General features: G+C 46.5%; 2 protein-coding genes across 8 annotated transcripts in view; one reads left to right on the top strand and one right to left on the bottom strand.

Moving 5' to 3' along the window:
* The first annotated feature begins 920 nt into the window (after window positions 1-920).
* nfkb2 (nuclear factor of kappa light polypeptide gene enhancer in B-cells 2 (p49/p100)) lies at window positions 921-13,203 on the top strand. Of its 3 annotated transcripts, none has more exons than XM_078931470.1 (25): window positions 921-1,153; window positions 2,107-2,213; window positions 3,394-3,585; window positions 4,199-4,235; window positions 5,771-5,846; window positions 6,026-6,066; window positions 7,495-7,593; window positions 7,701-7,852; window positions 8,003-8,115; window positions 8,376-8,534; window positions 8,611-8,715; window positions 8,794-8,882; window positions 9,007-9,145; window positions 9,260-9,379; window positions 9,482-9,640; window positions 9,735-9,876; window positions 9,978-10,092; window positions 10,167-10,374; window positions 10,443-10,612; window positions 10,695-10,797; window positions 10,866-11,044; window positions 11,123-11,204; window positions 11,277-11,446; window positions 12,415-12,526; window positions 12,742-13,203. In XM_078931470.1, exons 2-25 carry the CDS (start codon window positions 2,197-2,199, stop codon window positions 12,813-12,815), a joined length of 2,853 nt encoding a protein of 950 aa, XP_078787596.1. In that variant the 5' UTR covers window positions 921-1,153; window positions 2,107-2,196; the 3' UTR covers window positions 12,816-13,203. The 3 variants fall into 3 exon arrangements, with proteins under 3 accessions (XP_078787596.1, XP_078787595.1, XP_004077294.1); XM_078931469.1 differs by having other exon boundaries at window positions 3,394-3,603; XM_004077246.4 differs by lacking the exon at window positions 3,394-3,585.
* Window positions 13,204-13,728: 525 nt separating this feature from the next.
* Window positions 13,729-16,088, bottom strand: part of psda (pleckstrin and Sec7 domain containing a) — a 36,287-nt gene continuing 33,927 nt past the window's right edge. For all 5 annotated transcript variants that reach the window (XM_078931467.1, XM_078931468.1, XM_078931466.1 and 2 more), the window contains one exon: window positions 13,729-16,058. In XM_078931467.1, coding sequence (XP_078787593.1) covers window positions 15,756-16,058 — 303 coding nt within the window. In that variant the 3' untranslated portion in view covers window positions 13,729-15,755. The remainder of the gene's footprint in view (window positions 16,059-16,088) is intronic.

Genomic DNA, 16,088 nt, shown 5'->3' with positions numbered 1-16,088 from the left:
TTTTTGTTGAGCTGTTTTATTTTATTTTATTTTGATTTTGCACGGGTAGTACCCCCACACACAGCCAATCGGCAATCGAGCTTTACTCTTGGAATTCCCCTTCAGCTGCGGGGGTTTTCCGATCGGACTGGCAGGCTGTTGTCGCCATGACAACAGAGTTGAGCAGCGTCAGACTCACGTAGCACAGCCAGGAGACATCCGGAAAGAGAGCCAACTGTCAAAATAAAAGCTGCTCCCAATAGCAATGACATTGACTTTAGCCTTGATTAGATCAATCCTTCACAACCTTTAAAAATGCATAACATTAGAGTTTTATTAAACTTCATCCTATGGACTTTGTAGGAGACACTAATGAATACATCTCTAAATCTAAAACTACTGTGTAAAATATTGTTATCCTTTTCTAATATAAAAAAATGTACTCAAGGCATGACAGTGAAAATTTAACTACACAGGCTCACAGCATGTTTTTAAGATCCAAACACAAGATATTACACAAAATATAATTTCGCAATTGACTTTTTTTTCAGATTGGCTATTTAAAAAAAAGTCTTCCTGGCCTTGTCAGAAAATGTTGTTGAACTTTTTTTTCTTAATTCCTCTGTGCCATAAATCTGAATCATTGCACTTATTACGCATAGACTAAAGTGTTCTTCCAGCATTTGGCAATACTTTCTCTTTTTTTGCATGAAGCAAGCTGAGACTTATAAACACCTTTTCCCCTTTTTTATAGTTATAAATATTCAGAAATATACCCAATTAAAAACTTTGGATCCAATGAGATTTGCTTTAAAATAATTTTCTTTATTAAATCTATCACTTCTTCCAAGAATGTTAATGTCTATGTGGTTTTGAAAATACAGGAGAAGAACGCAGGAGAAAACGTGCCCTCAAAAAACATACTTTGAAAAGCTTAAACCGGATGTACTATTGCCTCTTTTCCGCCATTTGACGCTCGACAAAGTTCGGACTTTCTCGGGGAAACAGAGGTTTACAGACCTAAAGTCCGGCGTTCGTTGCCGGTAAACTCATCGGGACGCCCCGCGGAGGGACATTGGAGAGTACTTCACAAGTTAATGCTGAACTTAAAGCTTTCGGTCGATGCTTCGCTCAGGATGACTTTGAACTTCTTTTAAGAGCGGAACACGTCGAGGTGAGTTCAAAGTGCAGCCGAATTAATCAGACTTTTCTCTGGAGTTAGGGGGGGTAACGTACAGCTGAAAGCCATCATGTTTACAGTTTCTGAATGATTAGCTTCTCTGTTACCTTTTTGTGGCTTAAACCTAAAACTGTTTTGTTAGTGAACCGAACCCAACACAAGGTTCCGAACTCAATTATTTCTTGGTAAATTTTGTCGCTTTTTGGTCATTTTTAAGGAAACTGCGCTAGTAGAAAATAACTAGTTTTTAGCGGCGTCCAAACAGGCCGCCTCGAACGTCACAGTAGTGACACATCTGCCAAAGCCTTCGTGGTTCCCTGCATTGTGTGCATGGAGGATAGGTCCACACAGAAGATCGGGTTCTGTTCTGATCCATAAGTGGATCATCCAGACCTGAACTGCTACATCTGATCTAAGGTTGATTCACTGTCAAATTTCCATTAACAATTTTCATAATACAAATGTGTTTTCATGTATTTTATACAGATCAGATGTGGAACATTTATTAAAATATGAATTATTACAATACATAACATGAGTTTAGAAGTTACAAACCAATGTCCTTTATATTAAAGGAAACTTTAATGTTTGTCCACACAATTCCTTACATCAGTTTGATTGATCTAATTCTATAGGATCTTAATCAAAATAAAAAGTACATTTTGTTCCTTTATAGCATGACTTACAGGTATGGTGGCCTGTAGGGACAAACAGGGCAGGAAAACAAGCTTCATATTTAGGAAAACTTCTGATTTACTCTTGGTGCTTGGCTTTGACCCTTCTGGGCTTTTGTAGGGGATTGGGCTGTAGGATGGTCGGCCTGTGATAGATAATTTTAACATCCAGGATGTTTACATGCAGCCCAAATAATCCCAGAGAAGGTAGAGGAGGGGGAAATTCCCTCCTTCGGTTTTAACGCCAACTGACTCTCAGTTTGTCCTCCACAGAAAATTCCCTGGAGGGGGAAGTTTGTTATTGTCATCCTTCACCTGCGGAGCCTCCATCACGTTTCTTATCATCAAGGTTTCTGCTGAATCATGGCCAGTGCTCTGAGGTTTGTGTTTGGGCTCTTCTCTTGATGTGTTTCTGCAAAGCAGTTTGGTTCTGGTATTCTGACCAACCAAACGGAACCCAAATGAAGGAGATTAGGAACCTGCAAGAAGATGATGAATAAAGGAGGGAGACGTCCAGACATTAACAACAAAAATATCCATAATAACATAGAAAGCGAACTAACTATAACTAGACACATCGGAGGGAGAAATATTCATCTGTAGTTTTTAGTGTCCAAAAGTGTTTGAGCCCAGAGAGCTCAAGAACAGTTAAAACATGCAAATTAAGCAAAACTTGGCTTGACATGACAGCCCAGCAGACCTGCAAACACTGAAGTGAATGTTGCAGGTATTGAGCCTTCCAGGTCACTGTAGTTTTCCTCTGACCTGCAGCGTTCATCAAACGTACAAGAACTTTGTTTTGAAAGTCTCTGAGATAGCAGAGGAAGCACTGGACTTGTTTTATTGTTATTATTCTTTATTATTTTATTGTTTTATTCTGAAAATGCAACATTTTATTGAACAAAGATCATCAGAAGATCTTTGTGTTGCTGTCATGTAGAGTTCTTCAGATTCACTTGTTTAAGTTTTACATCAGTTTTTAATATAAGGGCGTGAATTGATGATTCTGTAATTATGTAAAGAAGAAAAAGAAGAAGTTGTCTCAGATGTTCGCTCCTCAAAGAAGGGTAGTTCGGCTTCCGAGGAAGCAGAGAAGAAATGAGAGCAGCCAGAATGAGTAGCTGGAAACGTTTCTGCAGCCCGGACAGAGGGATGTGGTGTTGGGGGAGGAAGAATCTGAATGTGGGGGTGCTGCCGTGCCTGAACATCAAAGTGACACTTTCGTGAAAGCAGAAAAAGCCTAGGTGTTCCTTCAAACACCAGGAATGACGTTTTAAGGGAAATACAGATCCTTTCTTGAAGTCATGACACCATCAGATTAATTATTAGATGATCAGACAATCAGACTGTTCTGTTTAAGTGCAGCTTATTGGAACTTTGATGCTGTTGCCATGGCAACCACCTGCCAGGAGCAGGTTTCAGGATGAGAGCTGGTGAGGTAGTTCTGTAGATTCCTTTGACTTCCCCGTTGGGTTTTTGCCCCCTTTTATTATTTTTTTGCACTGTTGGACTTTTATGTAAACAAGGGTGGTGATGCAGCGCTCTGATTGTCTGGCGCAGTCTGAAGGGGGACGTCCCGCCGCTGAGGGGAAAGGTGCTTCAGATGAGGACTGAGTCAAACTGTGATGTGAGGCGGGTTTTTCTCAGAGGGGAAGAGACAGGAAGTCAGACAGAAAAGGCAGAGACGCACGGCGAGCCGAGCAGAGAGGAAGTGAAGTGTCAGAGCGTCGCCGCTGAAGGAACCTGCAGAAGGTCTGTTCGCCGCTTCAGGTCTGTGCTTTGCCTGTGTGACAACTTCACAGAAAATACTCTGATTACAGTCGGTGCATCCTCACAGGAATGTCAGACTTTTACTTTGAAGAACCAGTTTCCTGGAGCCTTCAGTAAGCATAGGTCACCAGAGCGTAACACAGAGAGCTGGACTCGTTGGTGGGTGGAGCCTCCATGTTTCTTTGTTTTTTTTTTCTGTCCCGAAGAAACATGCAGCCTTTCCGGGTCAGAGTGATCCGTCTGCAGACTCAGACCTGCAGCTGACCCGGCTGGAATCCGAGTCCAGAGCGTCATAGGCTCTGAGCCACAAGAGCTTTTCCTTCATTCTGACTGACATCATCGCCCCGCCCCTCTGCTCTCTGCTTGGGATTCTGGGGGTTTTCCTCAGCTCGCCACTTCCAGGAAGTGACTGAAAACAACTGAGGGGAGGGGAGGGGGGGAGTAGCAGTGAGCGAGAGAGAGTTGGAGTTAGCCTTTCTCGCCCATGTTGTGAAAGTGAAAGTGCTGCAGTTTGTTTTTGAGACTCTTGGAGTCTGTGAGGCGTTCAGAGACTGAAGGGATTCTGACAACTGCTGTTTGTGTGTTTGTGCTACAGGATGAGCGAAGCTTCCTTCATCAACTACGACAACGAGGTCAGTCTTCCTCACCTCTCTGACAACTTGCTGACACATTTCTAATCTTTATTTCTGTTTAAAGACCCACTCCAATGAAAATCATTGGTTTTGGTGTTGTTAACATATTCTTGTGGCATTTTTCTCATGATGGAGGACAAATGTTAAGAAAATAAAGATTAAAATGGCATTATTAAGTATTTCTTTATTTAAATGACAAAAAAGGAGCACTGTTGGAAAAAGCTTTTAAATGTGTCGTACAAATTAATACAACAAGCCACAAGCTACCTGCTCTGCTCCATTCTGATGCATCGACCTGTAGACAATTACATCCACCAACGTCTTTGTCTGACATCTGGCTCAGAACTGTACAGTTGGATAGCTCCAAAATTGCTCCAGGGATTGGCCCCAGGGTTGGGGTTGTGAGGGGCTGTAAGCTAGTGGGAGAGCCTAAAAACAGATGGATGACAGGAAGTATCAGGCTTGCTCCGTGCCAACAGTCCTGCTCACAACTCAGACGTGAATTTCTAATGAACTGCCGCTCTGCACAAACTCTGTCCTAGAAAAAGACAGGTTTTTTCTTTTAAATTTGGCTTAAAACGGTATAATCATAATTAAAAAACCACTGGGAACACTAAAAATAGATCAAAAAATGATCGTAGTTGGACTTTATGGAAGCCAGGCTTTCAGTCTGTTTTAAATTAGAACAAATAAATCTGACATTTTCCTTTTGTCATAATGTCATTAAATGAGTCTTGATTTCTCGTTATTCACTGTAATTAGACTATGGAACACCGTCTTGCATGATGAACAAACTGCAGCTATGAGGAAACAGACTTCAGTCAGTGTTTTGAATCTGTGTAATTCTTGGAATTACGCTTCAACCATGAAGTAGTGAAAGTCCCTGCAGCTCCAGAGTCATGTGTGATCATCTGACCTGCTGCTGAAATTAGTCAGAAATGTTCAGACGGAGTGGAGCTCCGTCATCAACTGAGCGATGATGATGATGATGATCTTCTGAAGAGCAGCTGTGGAGCCAGAATACCAGATCTGACCCTTTCAAGAAAATGATTGGATTGCTGTTTTCATTTTTTTTTCTATATTTTAAATCGATTTTGGGGATTTTTCTTAGAGACAAATTCTTTTATTTAAGTGACAAAAAGCAGAAATAAACAAATTTATCTATAAACCAAAGTCAGAGGTCAGGTTTTAACAGAGACACTTTTATCAGAACAATAAAAACATATTCAAGCTGAAATCACAGAGGATCTTCAGGAGGGAGCTTCAAAATCCAGATGATGTTTGTTTTTAAAATCAGGGAGTTGTGTTTGTGCATCCAGAGACAAAAATGACACAAAATCCACAGCTTTGCAATCAATACGTGCGGTGACCTGAACGCCATCACTATCTTATGGTTAGAAAACTGCTTTTTATCAAATGACTCCTCCTGCAGCTCTGGGCAGCTGGCCGGGTCCAGCTGACCCGTTCCTGCTCAGAACCCGGCCGGTGTTCATAATCAGGCTGTGATGCTAACCGTGAGCTTTTCTCTCCTTCAGCTGCAGCTCAACCTGATGCCTTATGACTACATTCCCCCAGTGGACATAAAGACTGAACCCTACATACCTGAGACAGGTGAGTTCTCTGGCGTCTGTGTGACGTCATCGCACAGTTTGCTGCAGAGCCAACTTCTCTCCTGCTGCCCAGAGCACGCTCAGTCAGACCTCTGCCATCTGCCTCCACCTTCCTGCAATGTAGCTGCTGAAGTTGGCGTGAGACCTGCAGCTCATACGTCTGCTGTGTTTGTGTTTCAGTTCACGGTCCGTACATCCAGATCATCGAAGAGCCCAAACAGGTGAGAAATTGGTATTGGTATTTGGGTGAAAAAGTTAGCGTCTGGCGACACCAATAAAGTTAAAGTTAGTTGTCACACACCTAGGTGGGTGAAATCTGTTCTCCACATTTGACCCACCCCCTGGGGGAGCAGGGAGCTGCAGACACAGCAACACTTGGAAAACCATTTGGGGGCTTAACTCCCCAGTCAAACCCGCTAATGCTGAGTGTCAAGCAGGGAGGCACTGGGTACCATTTTTAAATTCTTTGGTATGACTCGACAATGGATTTGACTCCACAACCATCCAGTCTCAGGGCAGACCCTCTACCCCAAGGCCACTGAGTTGGTGCATTTGATTGGTTCTTCTTTTTGCTCACAGGCTTTTATGAATGTGGAAGTTCTTGTAAACATTTGAATGTTTTTAGTATTGGCAGTTGTTTTTTAAAAATAAAAAAGCTCATTTTAAAACGTGGACAGGTATCTTTTGAAGCTTAAAACAGAAGTTGATTGATTTGGTGATCAAACCTGTTTGGACTCTGAGCAGAGCTGCTCTGGATTACATCAGATTACAGAGACGCTCCTGAGAGTCAATCTTCATTTTTGCAGCCGTGCACAGATTCTTCTCATTCAGTCGTCTTCAAAAGTTCTTCGTGAAAACAAGATCTTGATGAGGATGACGAACAGCTGACACAGACGATGGTGGGAATCCCCCCCCCAAGGCCCTCAACGGCCATTTCCTATTATCCAGGGCTTTCCCAGCACTCATTTACCAGCAAAGTCTGGTGTGATCTTCCTCTTCATCATGACAGTCTTTGTTATTAGCTCTGCTGCAAACAGACCCAAACAGGCCGTGACCCCGACGCCATCAGAACCAGAAAACTGACATTCAGAACTGCTGCTTGAATGAATGGCGCCTCCTGATGGACAAAGATGAAAAAACAAAACATGACAGAAAACCCAATCGGAACAGGAATGCATTCATTGGTTTACTTACAGATAAATGTTTGTGTCATCCCAGCCCTTTTTGGAAGTGAATTTTTCCTTGGGCTCGCTGTGGCGTAGTGGTTAGCGATCTCGCCTCACAGTGAGAATGGTTTGAATGCCAGCTGTGTGGAGCGTGTATGTTCTCCCTATGCATGCGTGACTTTTCCCCGGCTTCCACAGTCCACAGTCCAAAAACATGCTTCATGGGTTAATTGGTGACTCTAAGTGTGAGTGTGTGTGGTCCTGAAACAGACTGGTGACTTGTTCAGGGTGTACCCCCCTTCACCCGATAGTAGCTGGGTTGGCTCCAGCAACCCCATGACCCCAAAAGGGATTCAGCGGGTTCTGATGATAGTTTGCAGATAGCTGGAATTTTCCCTCATGACCTTCACCTGTCAGTCAGCAATCTTTGGTTTTAATGGTTCTCTGGTGGATACTTACCTGCTGCTCTCTTTGTGCTTCCAGAGGGGCTTTCGTTTCCGCTATGAGTGTGAGGGTCCGTCACACGGCGGGCTGCCAGGGGCCTCTAGCGAGAAAAACAGAAGGACCTACCCGACAGTGAAGGTGAGTGAACCAAAGCCGCTTCAGCTGCAGACTGCTGCTCCTTGGAGGCTGGAACAAAAACATCCTATGGCCCGTTGTGTCTGTAACCGGCTGTGTGTGTGTCTTAGATTAACAACTATGTGGGTCAGGCCCGGGTGGAGGTGCAGCTCGTCACCCACACCGACCCCCCGCGAGTCCACGCCCACAGCCTGGTGGGGCGCAACTGCACCGAGAGCGGCACCTGTGTGCTGGACGTCGGCCCCAACGACCTCACTGCCTCGTTAGTATCCAATCCCATAGCTGCATCAACACAACACATTTAAATACAACCTAAACCCAAGGGACAGACTAAATAGTTCTGATGGATTTAGCATTATCACCTGTGCAGAGTCAGGCTGATTGATAAAGAATGTGATGTCACTTCCTGTAGGTTCAGTAATTTGGGGATCCTCCATGTGACCAAGAAGGGCGTGGTCGATGTTCTGACCCGAAGACTGAGGGAGGAAAGGAGGAGACAAACCGGAGGACACTGTCACCTGACAGGTACACACACGTTGAGACCTGTGACAACACACACACACACACCCATACAAATAGTCACACACATGCATAAGTACGCACACACACAGTTTGACAAACACAACTGGGCAAATACTCAAACACACACGTGTGGAAGTATTCACATACATGTGCAAACACACGCTCCTGTTTACATACACACCTGTTCAAACACACAAACTCAGATGCAAATACGCAAACCCACTTAGATCTGTGAGCACTGATGATGGAGTGTGTGTGTGCAGATGCTGAAGAGGCCTCCATCCAGAAGGAGGTGAAGGAGCTGAGTAAGAGCATGGACCTGAACATTGTGCGGCTCAAGTTCACTGCCTACCTGCAGGACAGCAACGGAGGCTTCACACGCGCGCTCAAACCTGTGGTGTCCAACCCCATTTATGATAGCAGTGAGTGTGCACGTTACTGCACATGCTTAGCACTGATGCTCACCGCAGCTGGAAGTGACACGTGTTTCACCTACAGAGTCGCCCAATGCCTCCAACCTGAAGATCTCCAGGATGGATAAGACTTGTGGCTCTGTACTCGGAGGAGATGAGATCTTCCTGCTGTGTGATAAAGTGCAGAAAGGTGAGGACCCTCCCCCATCCCGAAGGTCAAACCTGTGATAGATGCGCTGATACGCTGACGTCCCATCGTGTCCTGCAGATGACATTGAGATCCGCTTCTATGAGGAGGACGATGAGGGCGGCTGGGAGGCGTTCGGGGACTTCTCCCCCACCGACGTTCACAAACAGGTTGGTGTTCCTGCTCAGTCACAAACTCCTTCACTGGTTAATGTTTGTGATGAAGAACCTGCTGAATGATTCAGATTAAATCAGAGCTGCTCACCTTCCTTTTTCAACGTGTCTGTCTTCTCAGTATGCCATTGTGTTCAAGACGCCGCCGTATCACAGCACTGAGATCCAGCGGTCTGTCACCGTCTTCCTGCAGCTCCGGAGGAAGAAAGCCGGGGACAGCAGTGACCCCAAACAGTTTACCTACATACCACAAGTCCAAGGTGAGGCGGCGTGCGTGCGTGCGCTCGTGCATGTACCTGTGCAGGTGCTCAGTGGCTTTGCTTCCATCTTCAGGATCGCGCAGCAGAGAAACATGACAGTTCTTCTTTTTTCAGACAAAGAAGAGGTTCTGAGGAAGAAGCAGAAGCCACTGCCTCACTATGAGTCCTGGAGAGGAGGGGGAAGAGGGGGAGGCGCTGGGGGATTTGGGGGAGGAGCCAGTGGAGGAGCTGGAGGTATTTAAAAAAATAATTTTTTTGTCCTTTTGCTGCCTTCCTGTGATGCCATCGAGGCATCTGGGTTGTGGATCAGACTAATTCTCTTGTTCCCCTTGGTAGGATTTCAATTCCACCAGCAGATGAACGGAGGAGGAGGCGGAACTTTTTACTCAGAAGGGTTCACAGGCTTTACTGGAGCAGCTCAGATGTCAGGCTCCGCCCCCCAGCAGAGCGACAGACCAGCAGGCTCACCACTGCAGCAACAGCTGCTACAAATTGGTAACACACCTGGAGGAGGAGGAGCTACACACATCTGCCTCTAGTTTGTTAACTAATTTTTTGTTAACTTTTATTTTTTATTTTTTGCTGGCAGCTGCCACGCTCAACAACCGTGTGTCTCAAAGCGCCCGGCAGACCGCCGCTGCCCTGCTGCAGTACTGCCGCACTGGGGACACTCGCGCTCTTCTCGCCATCCAGACACACCTGTGCAGCGTCCAGGACACCAATGGAGACACGTAAGTGACCCACCCATCGGTGTCACCTAAACTCCGCCTTCACTGCTGGTTCAAGGGGGGGTTTTAAGGTGTGTTGCTGACGCTGCTGTCTGCCCTCCCAGGCCGCTGCACCTGTCCATCATCCACCTGCAGACAGGTGTGACACAGCAGCTCATCCACACTCTGCTCAGCAGCCGGCAGCAGCGGATCCTGAACACCACCAATCACCTCCAGCAGGTAATCACCTCTCACGTTTTAGCCACGCCCACCTCCCACCTGCCTGCTGACTCATCCCTCTCTGCTCGCTCTAGACTCCCCTTCACCTGGCGGTGATCACCCGTCAACCAAAGGTGGTGGAGGCGCTGCTGAGGGCGGGGGCTGACCCCACCCTTCCAGACAAAGACGGTCGGAGCCCTCTCCACCTGGCAGCACTGGCAGGCGACAGCTCATTGCTCCGCCTCCTGCTGTCTCACATGGGAGAACGCCACAGCCACCTGGTGAACACGCCTGACTACCATGGTGAAGGAGGCGCCGTATGCTCTTCAGTCGTGGCGCCGACACTTTGTTTCAGAGCTGTCTGTCTGCAGGTCTTCAGCCGCTGCACCTCGCTGTGAGGAGGGACGGCGAGCGCTGCCTGCGTCTGCTGATTGAGGGCGGAGCTAAAATTAATGCCCCAGAGCAGAAGAGTGGGAACACGGCACTCCACCTGGCTGTGAGAGAAAACCTGTTCAAGGTTGCCTGCACGCTTATCACAGAGGTAACACAGCCACCAGGGAGGGGTCTCCTATATATACAGCAACTTATGGCTCCGCCCCTAACATGACACCTTGCATCCTCAGCTAAAGGCGGACACCAATGCCTGCACGTTTGGAGGAAACACGCCGCTGCACCTGGCCGCCAGCCTGGGCTCCCCCACGCTCTGCTCTATGCTGATCGCAGCAGGTGAGTCGTGCCGCCAATCGCAGGCCCCCCTGCTCTGCCCACATGCTCACCTGTCTGGTGCTCCTCAGGCGCAGACAAGAACATCCAGAACGACGAGCCACTCTCCTGCAGCTCCTCGTCAGATGAAGAAGTGGACGAGAGCGAACTAACCAGGGAGGAGCTCGCGGAACGAGCCGCTTCTCAGCCAATCAACACTCGCAAGAGACGGGCAGGACACACCCCTCTGGACCTCGCCACTTGCCACAAGGTGACACATCCTCAGGAGCGCCTCTGAGGAGCCGAGCCGGGTCCAGTTTCTAATGTTTGCCCTAACTTCTGGGTCCAGGTGAGGAACCTGCTGCAAAGCGGCCAGAGTCCCACAGCAAGTCGCCACAGCAACAAGAAGATCAAAGCCAACAGCGGTGAAGGTAGGTGCTCACATGCATGCTAACAACATTCACACCCATGCATGTTCACTCTAACACGCTGCCGGGCTGCAGGCGCCGAGGGGTCGGGGCTGAACGAGGACACGCTGGCCCAGCTGGTGGAGGTGCTGAGCGTCAGCGACATTCCCTGGATAAAGCTGGCGGAGAAGCTGGGCATGATGACCCTGACTCACCTGTACCAGGATAGCCCCACCCCCTGCCACCACCTGCTGCAGCACTACAAGGTAACATGCTCACACACATGTGCATGAGCTCACAGGTTTTCAAATACCGACAAGTCCAGAAACGCTCCTCTTCTGCTCATCAAAGAATAGTCATTAGAAAGTCGGTGCAGACGACCTGTGTCTCGATCTGTGTTCACAGTGGAGGTTCAGTAAAGATCCACTCAAAAGAAAATAGTATTTTGGAAGTTTTTAGCATGTTCTTGTAACATTTTTCTGATGCAGGACATGTATAAAAATAGCTGAAAACTTTCTGAGTTTTTATAATTGTTGTGAATCAGGAGCAGAGAAAAAAATGTCGTTTTGAAAAGCCTGTAGTGACGTAGGTGGTGCAGTGGGCGGGTCACTTGCTCCATTCTGATGCATCCACCTGTAGGACACTAGATCCATGTCCATTTTTGTTTTCCTTGTCTGAGTTGGAGTCTGACTCAAACCTGTACACCTGGATAGCTCCAATATTGCTCACCGTTTTTGTTGCACTGCTAATGTTAGCTTGGAGTTGGGAGGGGCTGGAAAGCTAGCAGGAGAGAGTGCAAACAAATGGATCATGGGAAATGAGGTAAGGTTTACTCCGCGCCAACAACTCGGAGGCGAACGCAAGAGTTTTGAACATGTAAGCCCAAACGCATATTAACACTTGTTTACGTAGACCTTTCATTGGAAACTGCCGCTTGAACACACGTTGCCAAGGGGGGTGTGAACGTAGCTTTGGAGTCTGCAGCTCTCCAAAGGTCCAGGATGCTCCTTCATTGCTGCTGAGTTTATCCATCCTGATGCTGCATTTAGAGAAGATCCAGGCTGGACTGGTCAGACTGTTCAACCTACTTCTGGTTCTGCTCCCCCACAAATGGGGCCATCTTGGTTCAGATTGTTCTTTAAGGATCACGTTCCTTAAGAATCTCTGAAGATTTCTGAGATTCCCTTTCACACATCCCCTCACTGTCGGCTCTTGTCTGCGTTTGTGTCTCCAGCTGGGTGGGGGCGCCGTGGACGATTTGGTAAAAGCTCTTCAGTCTCTCGGTCTGACAGAAGGAATCCGCCTGCTGAGGAACGCAGAGCTGCAGGAGGATAAGCACAGCACAGGTGAGCTCCAGACAGTTGTTTGTCAAACTCCGCCCCCACCAAATGGAAGAAACCCACGTTGAACAAATCAGGTCCAAAGAGCAACTGTTTGCCTTAAAGCTGGATCTGCTATTTCCGGTCTGGTATTTTTCTGACAGAAGTTCCTGCGGTCTCCAAAGGCTTGTTGAGTTTGTTCTTCACAGATCTCATCTTCTCTCATCTTTGTGTTCCATCAGACGCCACTGTTGACAGCGGCTTCAGCAGCCAGCCAATGGAGGAGGAGGAGCAACAGCCTGCAGCCAATCACTGATGCAGCAAACAGTCCCACTGTCCTTCCTTTGTCAGGAGGGGGCGGGAGCTGCATTTCAGACCCACAGAAACTTTGGCTTCTGCTGCCTTTAAAGTCTGGGTAAAAGAAGAACTTGTCCATATTTTCCAGACAAATTGTCAAACAGAACGAGGATTTCAACATTTAACTCTTGTTTTCACTAATTTATATCACAGGTTTTCTCTTTTCTGTATTTAATGTTTTTCTGTTGTGTTACCGAGAAGTTTGGAGATTAGCGATCTGCCGCTTCGCTCTGGAAACTGGAATTACCCGTTTTCTGTCGGGTTTTAAATGCATCTGCAGTCATAGACGTTATCGAAGAGAAACAGTTTTATGTAAAAAAAAATAAAGTGAAATCTTCATTCTCCAACGATTCAAGTCTTTTGTCCTGGTTTGAAAACTAACTTCAGATGAAAAAACCCTTTTTGGGGATGTAAAACTCACAGTTAAGAAAATAAAAAAACGCTACGTCAAACATGTTGACCTTTATGAAGGATTAAAAAAACTGTTTTTCTCAAAATATAATTTGTTAAAGTTTTTGACTTCTAAGAACTACAAATAAATGCAGGATGGATAAAAAAAATCTAATTGTGCTTACACAATCACCACTTTTTAAAATTATTGCTTTCCAGCCAAAAAAGAGGTTTCCTGTTTTAAAAATGTAATCACATTTTTATCCATTTTGCTATTCATCTTTTTTTATTATACCTTTTTTGATGGAATTTTAAGATTAAGAAAGTTTTGGCAGCAAAACGGTATGCTGCCAAAACAAAAATATGGCAAATGTTCAGTGCCATATTTTCTTTTTCGTTGAGCTCTTCTGTAACGTCTGAACATTTCAGCTCCAGTTTGTTAATCTTCAACCATCAGGAAGTGGAAAGGAAAAGATCGGAAATGTGTTTTTCCAAATTGTTTTTATTTGTGTTTACAAGCCGAAAACGTTGGTGTTTCTCTGCAGCAAACCAACGGAAAGTGGCTTTTGTACAGCGAAGCCAACAAACGCAGACCAAGTTTTTATCTAAAAGCAACCAAAAAAATATTGCAATACTGCTTTTGCTGCAGCTTCACACATTTATGTACAGCAACACAAACAGCACCATGTCACCTGAAACCTTGTCCTGTTCAGAACAGCAGACCCTTCAGAACACCATGGAGGTTCTCAAGGATTCAGGAAGATCAAAGGAATATGGATCATTGATGCTCAGCAGGGGGCGATGTGGAGCAGCAAACGCTGGTCTACCTGCAGGCAGACTGAGGTCCAACAAAATTCAAGTTTTCTTCTTTTTTTTAATTGTCAATTTAGGAATACATGGAACACAGCGGTCAGACTGGCCCTGAATGCATCACAATCAGCTAAGCCTGGGTTCTGATTTCTGATTGGTCCAGCACTTCTCATAGAACCAGAGCAACGCCAGTGTCGTAATGTCAGACTTCGTACCTTAAAATCAGCCCCCCCCCAATCCCCGCCTAGCATCTGATTATCAGAATTCCACTTCTTCTGGTTTGGTCCAGATTCTCACTGACCCCTTACCTATCTGCAGAGCCCCACCCACTGCAGCTTATAGGTGACATGTCAGAGCTCCTTGACCTCCAGACTGTCTGTGGACAAACAAGTCAGCCGACGTGGTGGCAGCAGAAGGAACTGCAGGAAAATCCACTAACAGTGATGGAGTGACCCCAAATCGCGTCACATGACCTGGACCAGAGATGATTGAAGAGCGTCAAAATGAACAGGAGCATCCTTGGGACTACGAGAGTGGACGGATTTGTTCCCGCCAACAGAAAACAACCACGAAGCTTTGGTGCTGAAGTCCGACATTGAGCAGCTGGGGGGTCACAATTTAGCATATGGGTCTCCACGATGAGAGAAAAAGTGTGTTCAATCTGAGTCTTATTTTGTTCTAAAATGAAGGGGTCTCTGAGGTTCTGATGAGACGTGGAAACTGGGACCCGGTTTGATAACAAATAAACATAACCGAGAGGGCGAAGATACAAAAACACTAAAACAGAACCTATGCTTCACCTGGTTTTTGGGTTGGAATGTTCTGGTGTCACACCGAGAATGTTCATCACTGAGAAAAATAAAATAAATACAGAAAGGTTTTTCTTTGTTCCAAAGATTATAACAGAAAACCAAACCAGCATGAGTTTTAATTTGAAAGTGTCATGTTTGGTCTTAAATAACCAGGTATGATTGATTACATATTGCACACTGAAGCTGCTCCAATATCAAACACTTTCACCTCGCCTGAAGAAACGAGTTTACAAAAAATATGTTCAGCTCCTCCTCGCAAACACGAAAAATTCTTTTAACGAATTTTGACGATTTTAATTTCGCCCCAAAAACGATTCTGTTCTAAATTTACATCTGTACTCTTCGCTCCGGGCTTCCTGTTGGTTTAGCAGAGCGCAAGCAAGCGAGCATGTGAACGCAAACACACACGCACACAGGAACACACACATGGGCAGACGTGTGGAGGAGGAGGTCTGTTCCCGTGTCTCTATGTTTGTTTGCTTGTTGCTGTAGCGGGGGTGTTTTGACCCTGCAGTCCCTGCCCCTCCCTTCTCTTGGCTCTATCACTGTGGCAACCGGCCCACACACTCCTGCCAGCAGCAGAGCGGTGGGAAGTCAGTCGGAGGCTAGTGGAATCAAATTTCCTACAAAGAGTCAGTTCCCTGAAGATGCTCAGCGCTTTAAGGTTGTCCTTTCACAACAAACTGCCCCCATCTGCATGCCGGAAAGCAGGAAAGAGCTCTTGCTGTGAAAGTCAGCGGCTGACAGTTTCCTGCACAAATCCCCGCCCTCAGCGCCCCCTTTTCCAGCTGACCTTAAATGTATCAGCAAAAAGCAAAGCTCCTCAACCAATCAGGAGGCAGCTGAGGGTTGACCGAGAAGGAGGCGGGCTAAGTCCTTTGCCTCGTTCAAGCCGCCTCCTCCTGCTTGCTGCTCTGCTTCTGAATCTCCACCCGCTGGCTGCCGTTCTTCCTCCGGCCTTCCCCAGTGCCTCCTTCGCTCCGGGACGAAGACGTCACCTTTAGGCTCTTGGACGTCTTCGTTCCGCGGGTCTTCTCCTTGTTGCCGGCGTCTTGAGGCAACGTGGGGCTTGAATGCGCCCTCTGCAGGCCGCCCTCATCGAATAGCTGAGACTCGAACGCCTGTAGACCCTCAGCACCGCTTGACAGCTTTGCTCGCAGCAGCATGGCATACGTACCATAGCGTGTTTTCTGTGGGGGGGGGAGACGCAGACAGTTACA

The sequence above is a fragment of the Oryzias latipes genome, chromosome 15 (genome assembly GCF_053564925.1).
Source record: "Oryzias latipes strain Hd-rR chromosome 15, Olatipes_Hd-rR_3.1".
NCBI lineage: Eukaryota > Metazoa > Chordata > Actinopteri > Beloniformes > Adrianichthyidae > Oryzias > Oryzias latipes.
The sequence above is the reverse complement of the archived record's forward strand: the minus strand, read 5'-3'. Positions and strand labels throughout refer to the sequence as shown.

Coding starts and splice junctions, on each gene's coding strand:
- nfkb2 (XM_078931469.1), top strand. Junction 7,853..8,002: donor CCCAACGACCTCACTGCCTC/GTTAGTATCCAA, acceptor CACTTCCTGTAG/GTTCAGTAATTTGGGGATCC. Junction 10,375..10,442: donor GAACACGCCTGACTACCATG/GTGAAGGAGGCG, acceptor GTCTGTCTGCAG/GTCTTCAGCCGCTGCACCTC.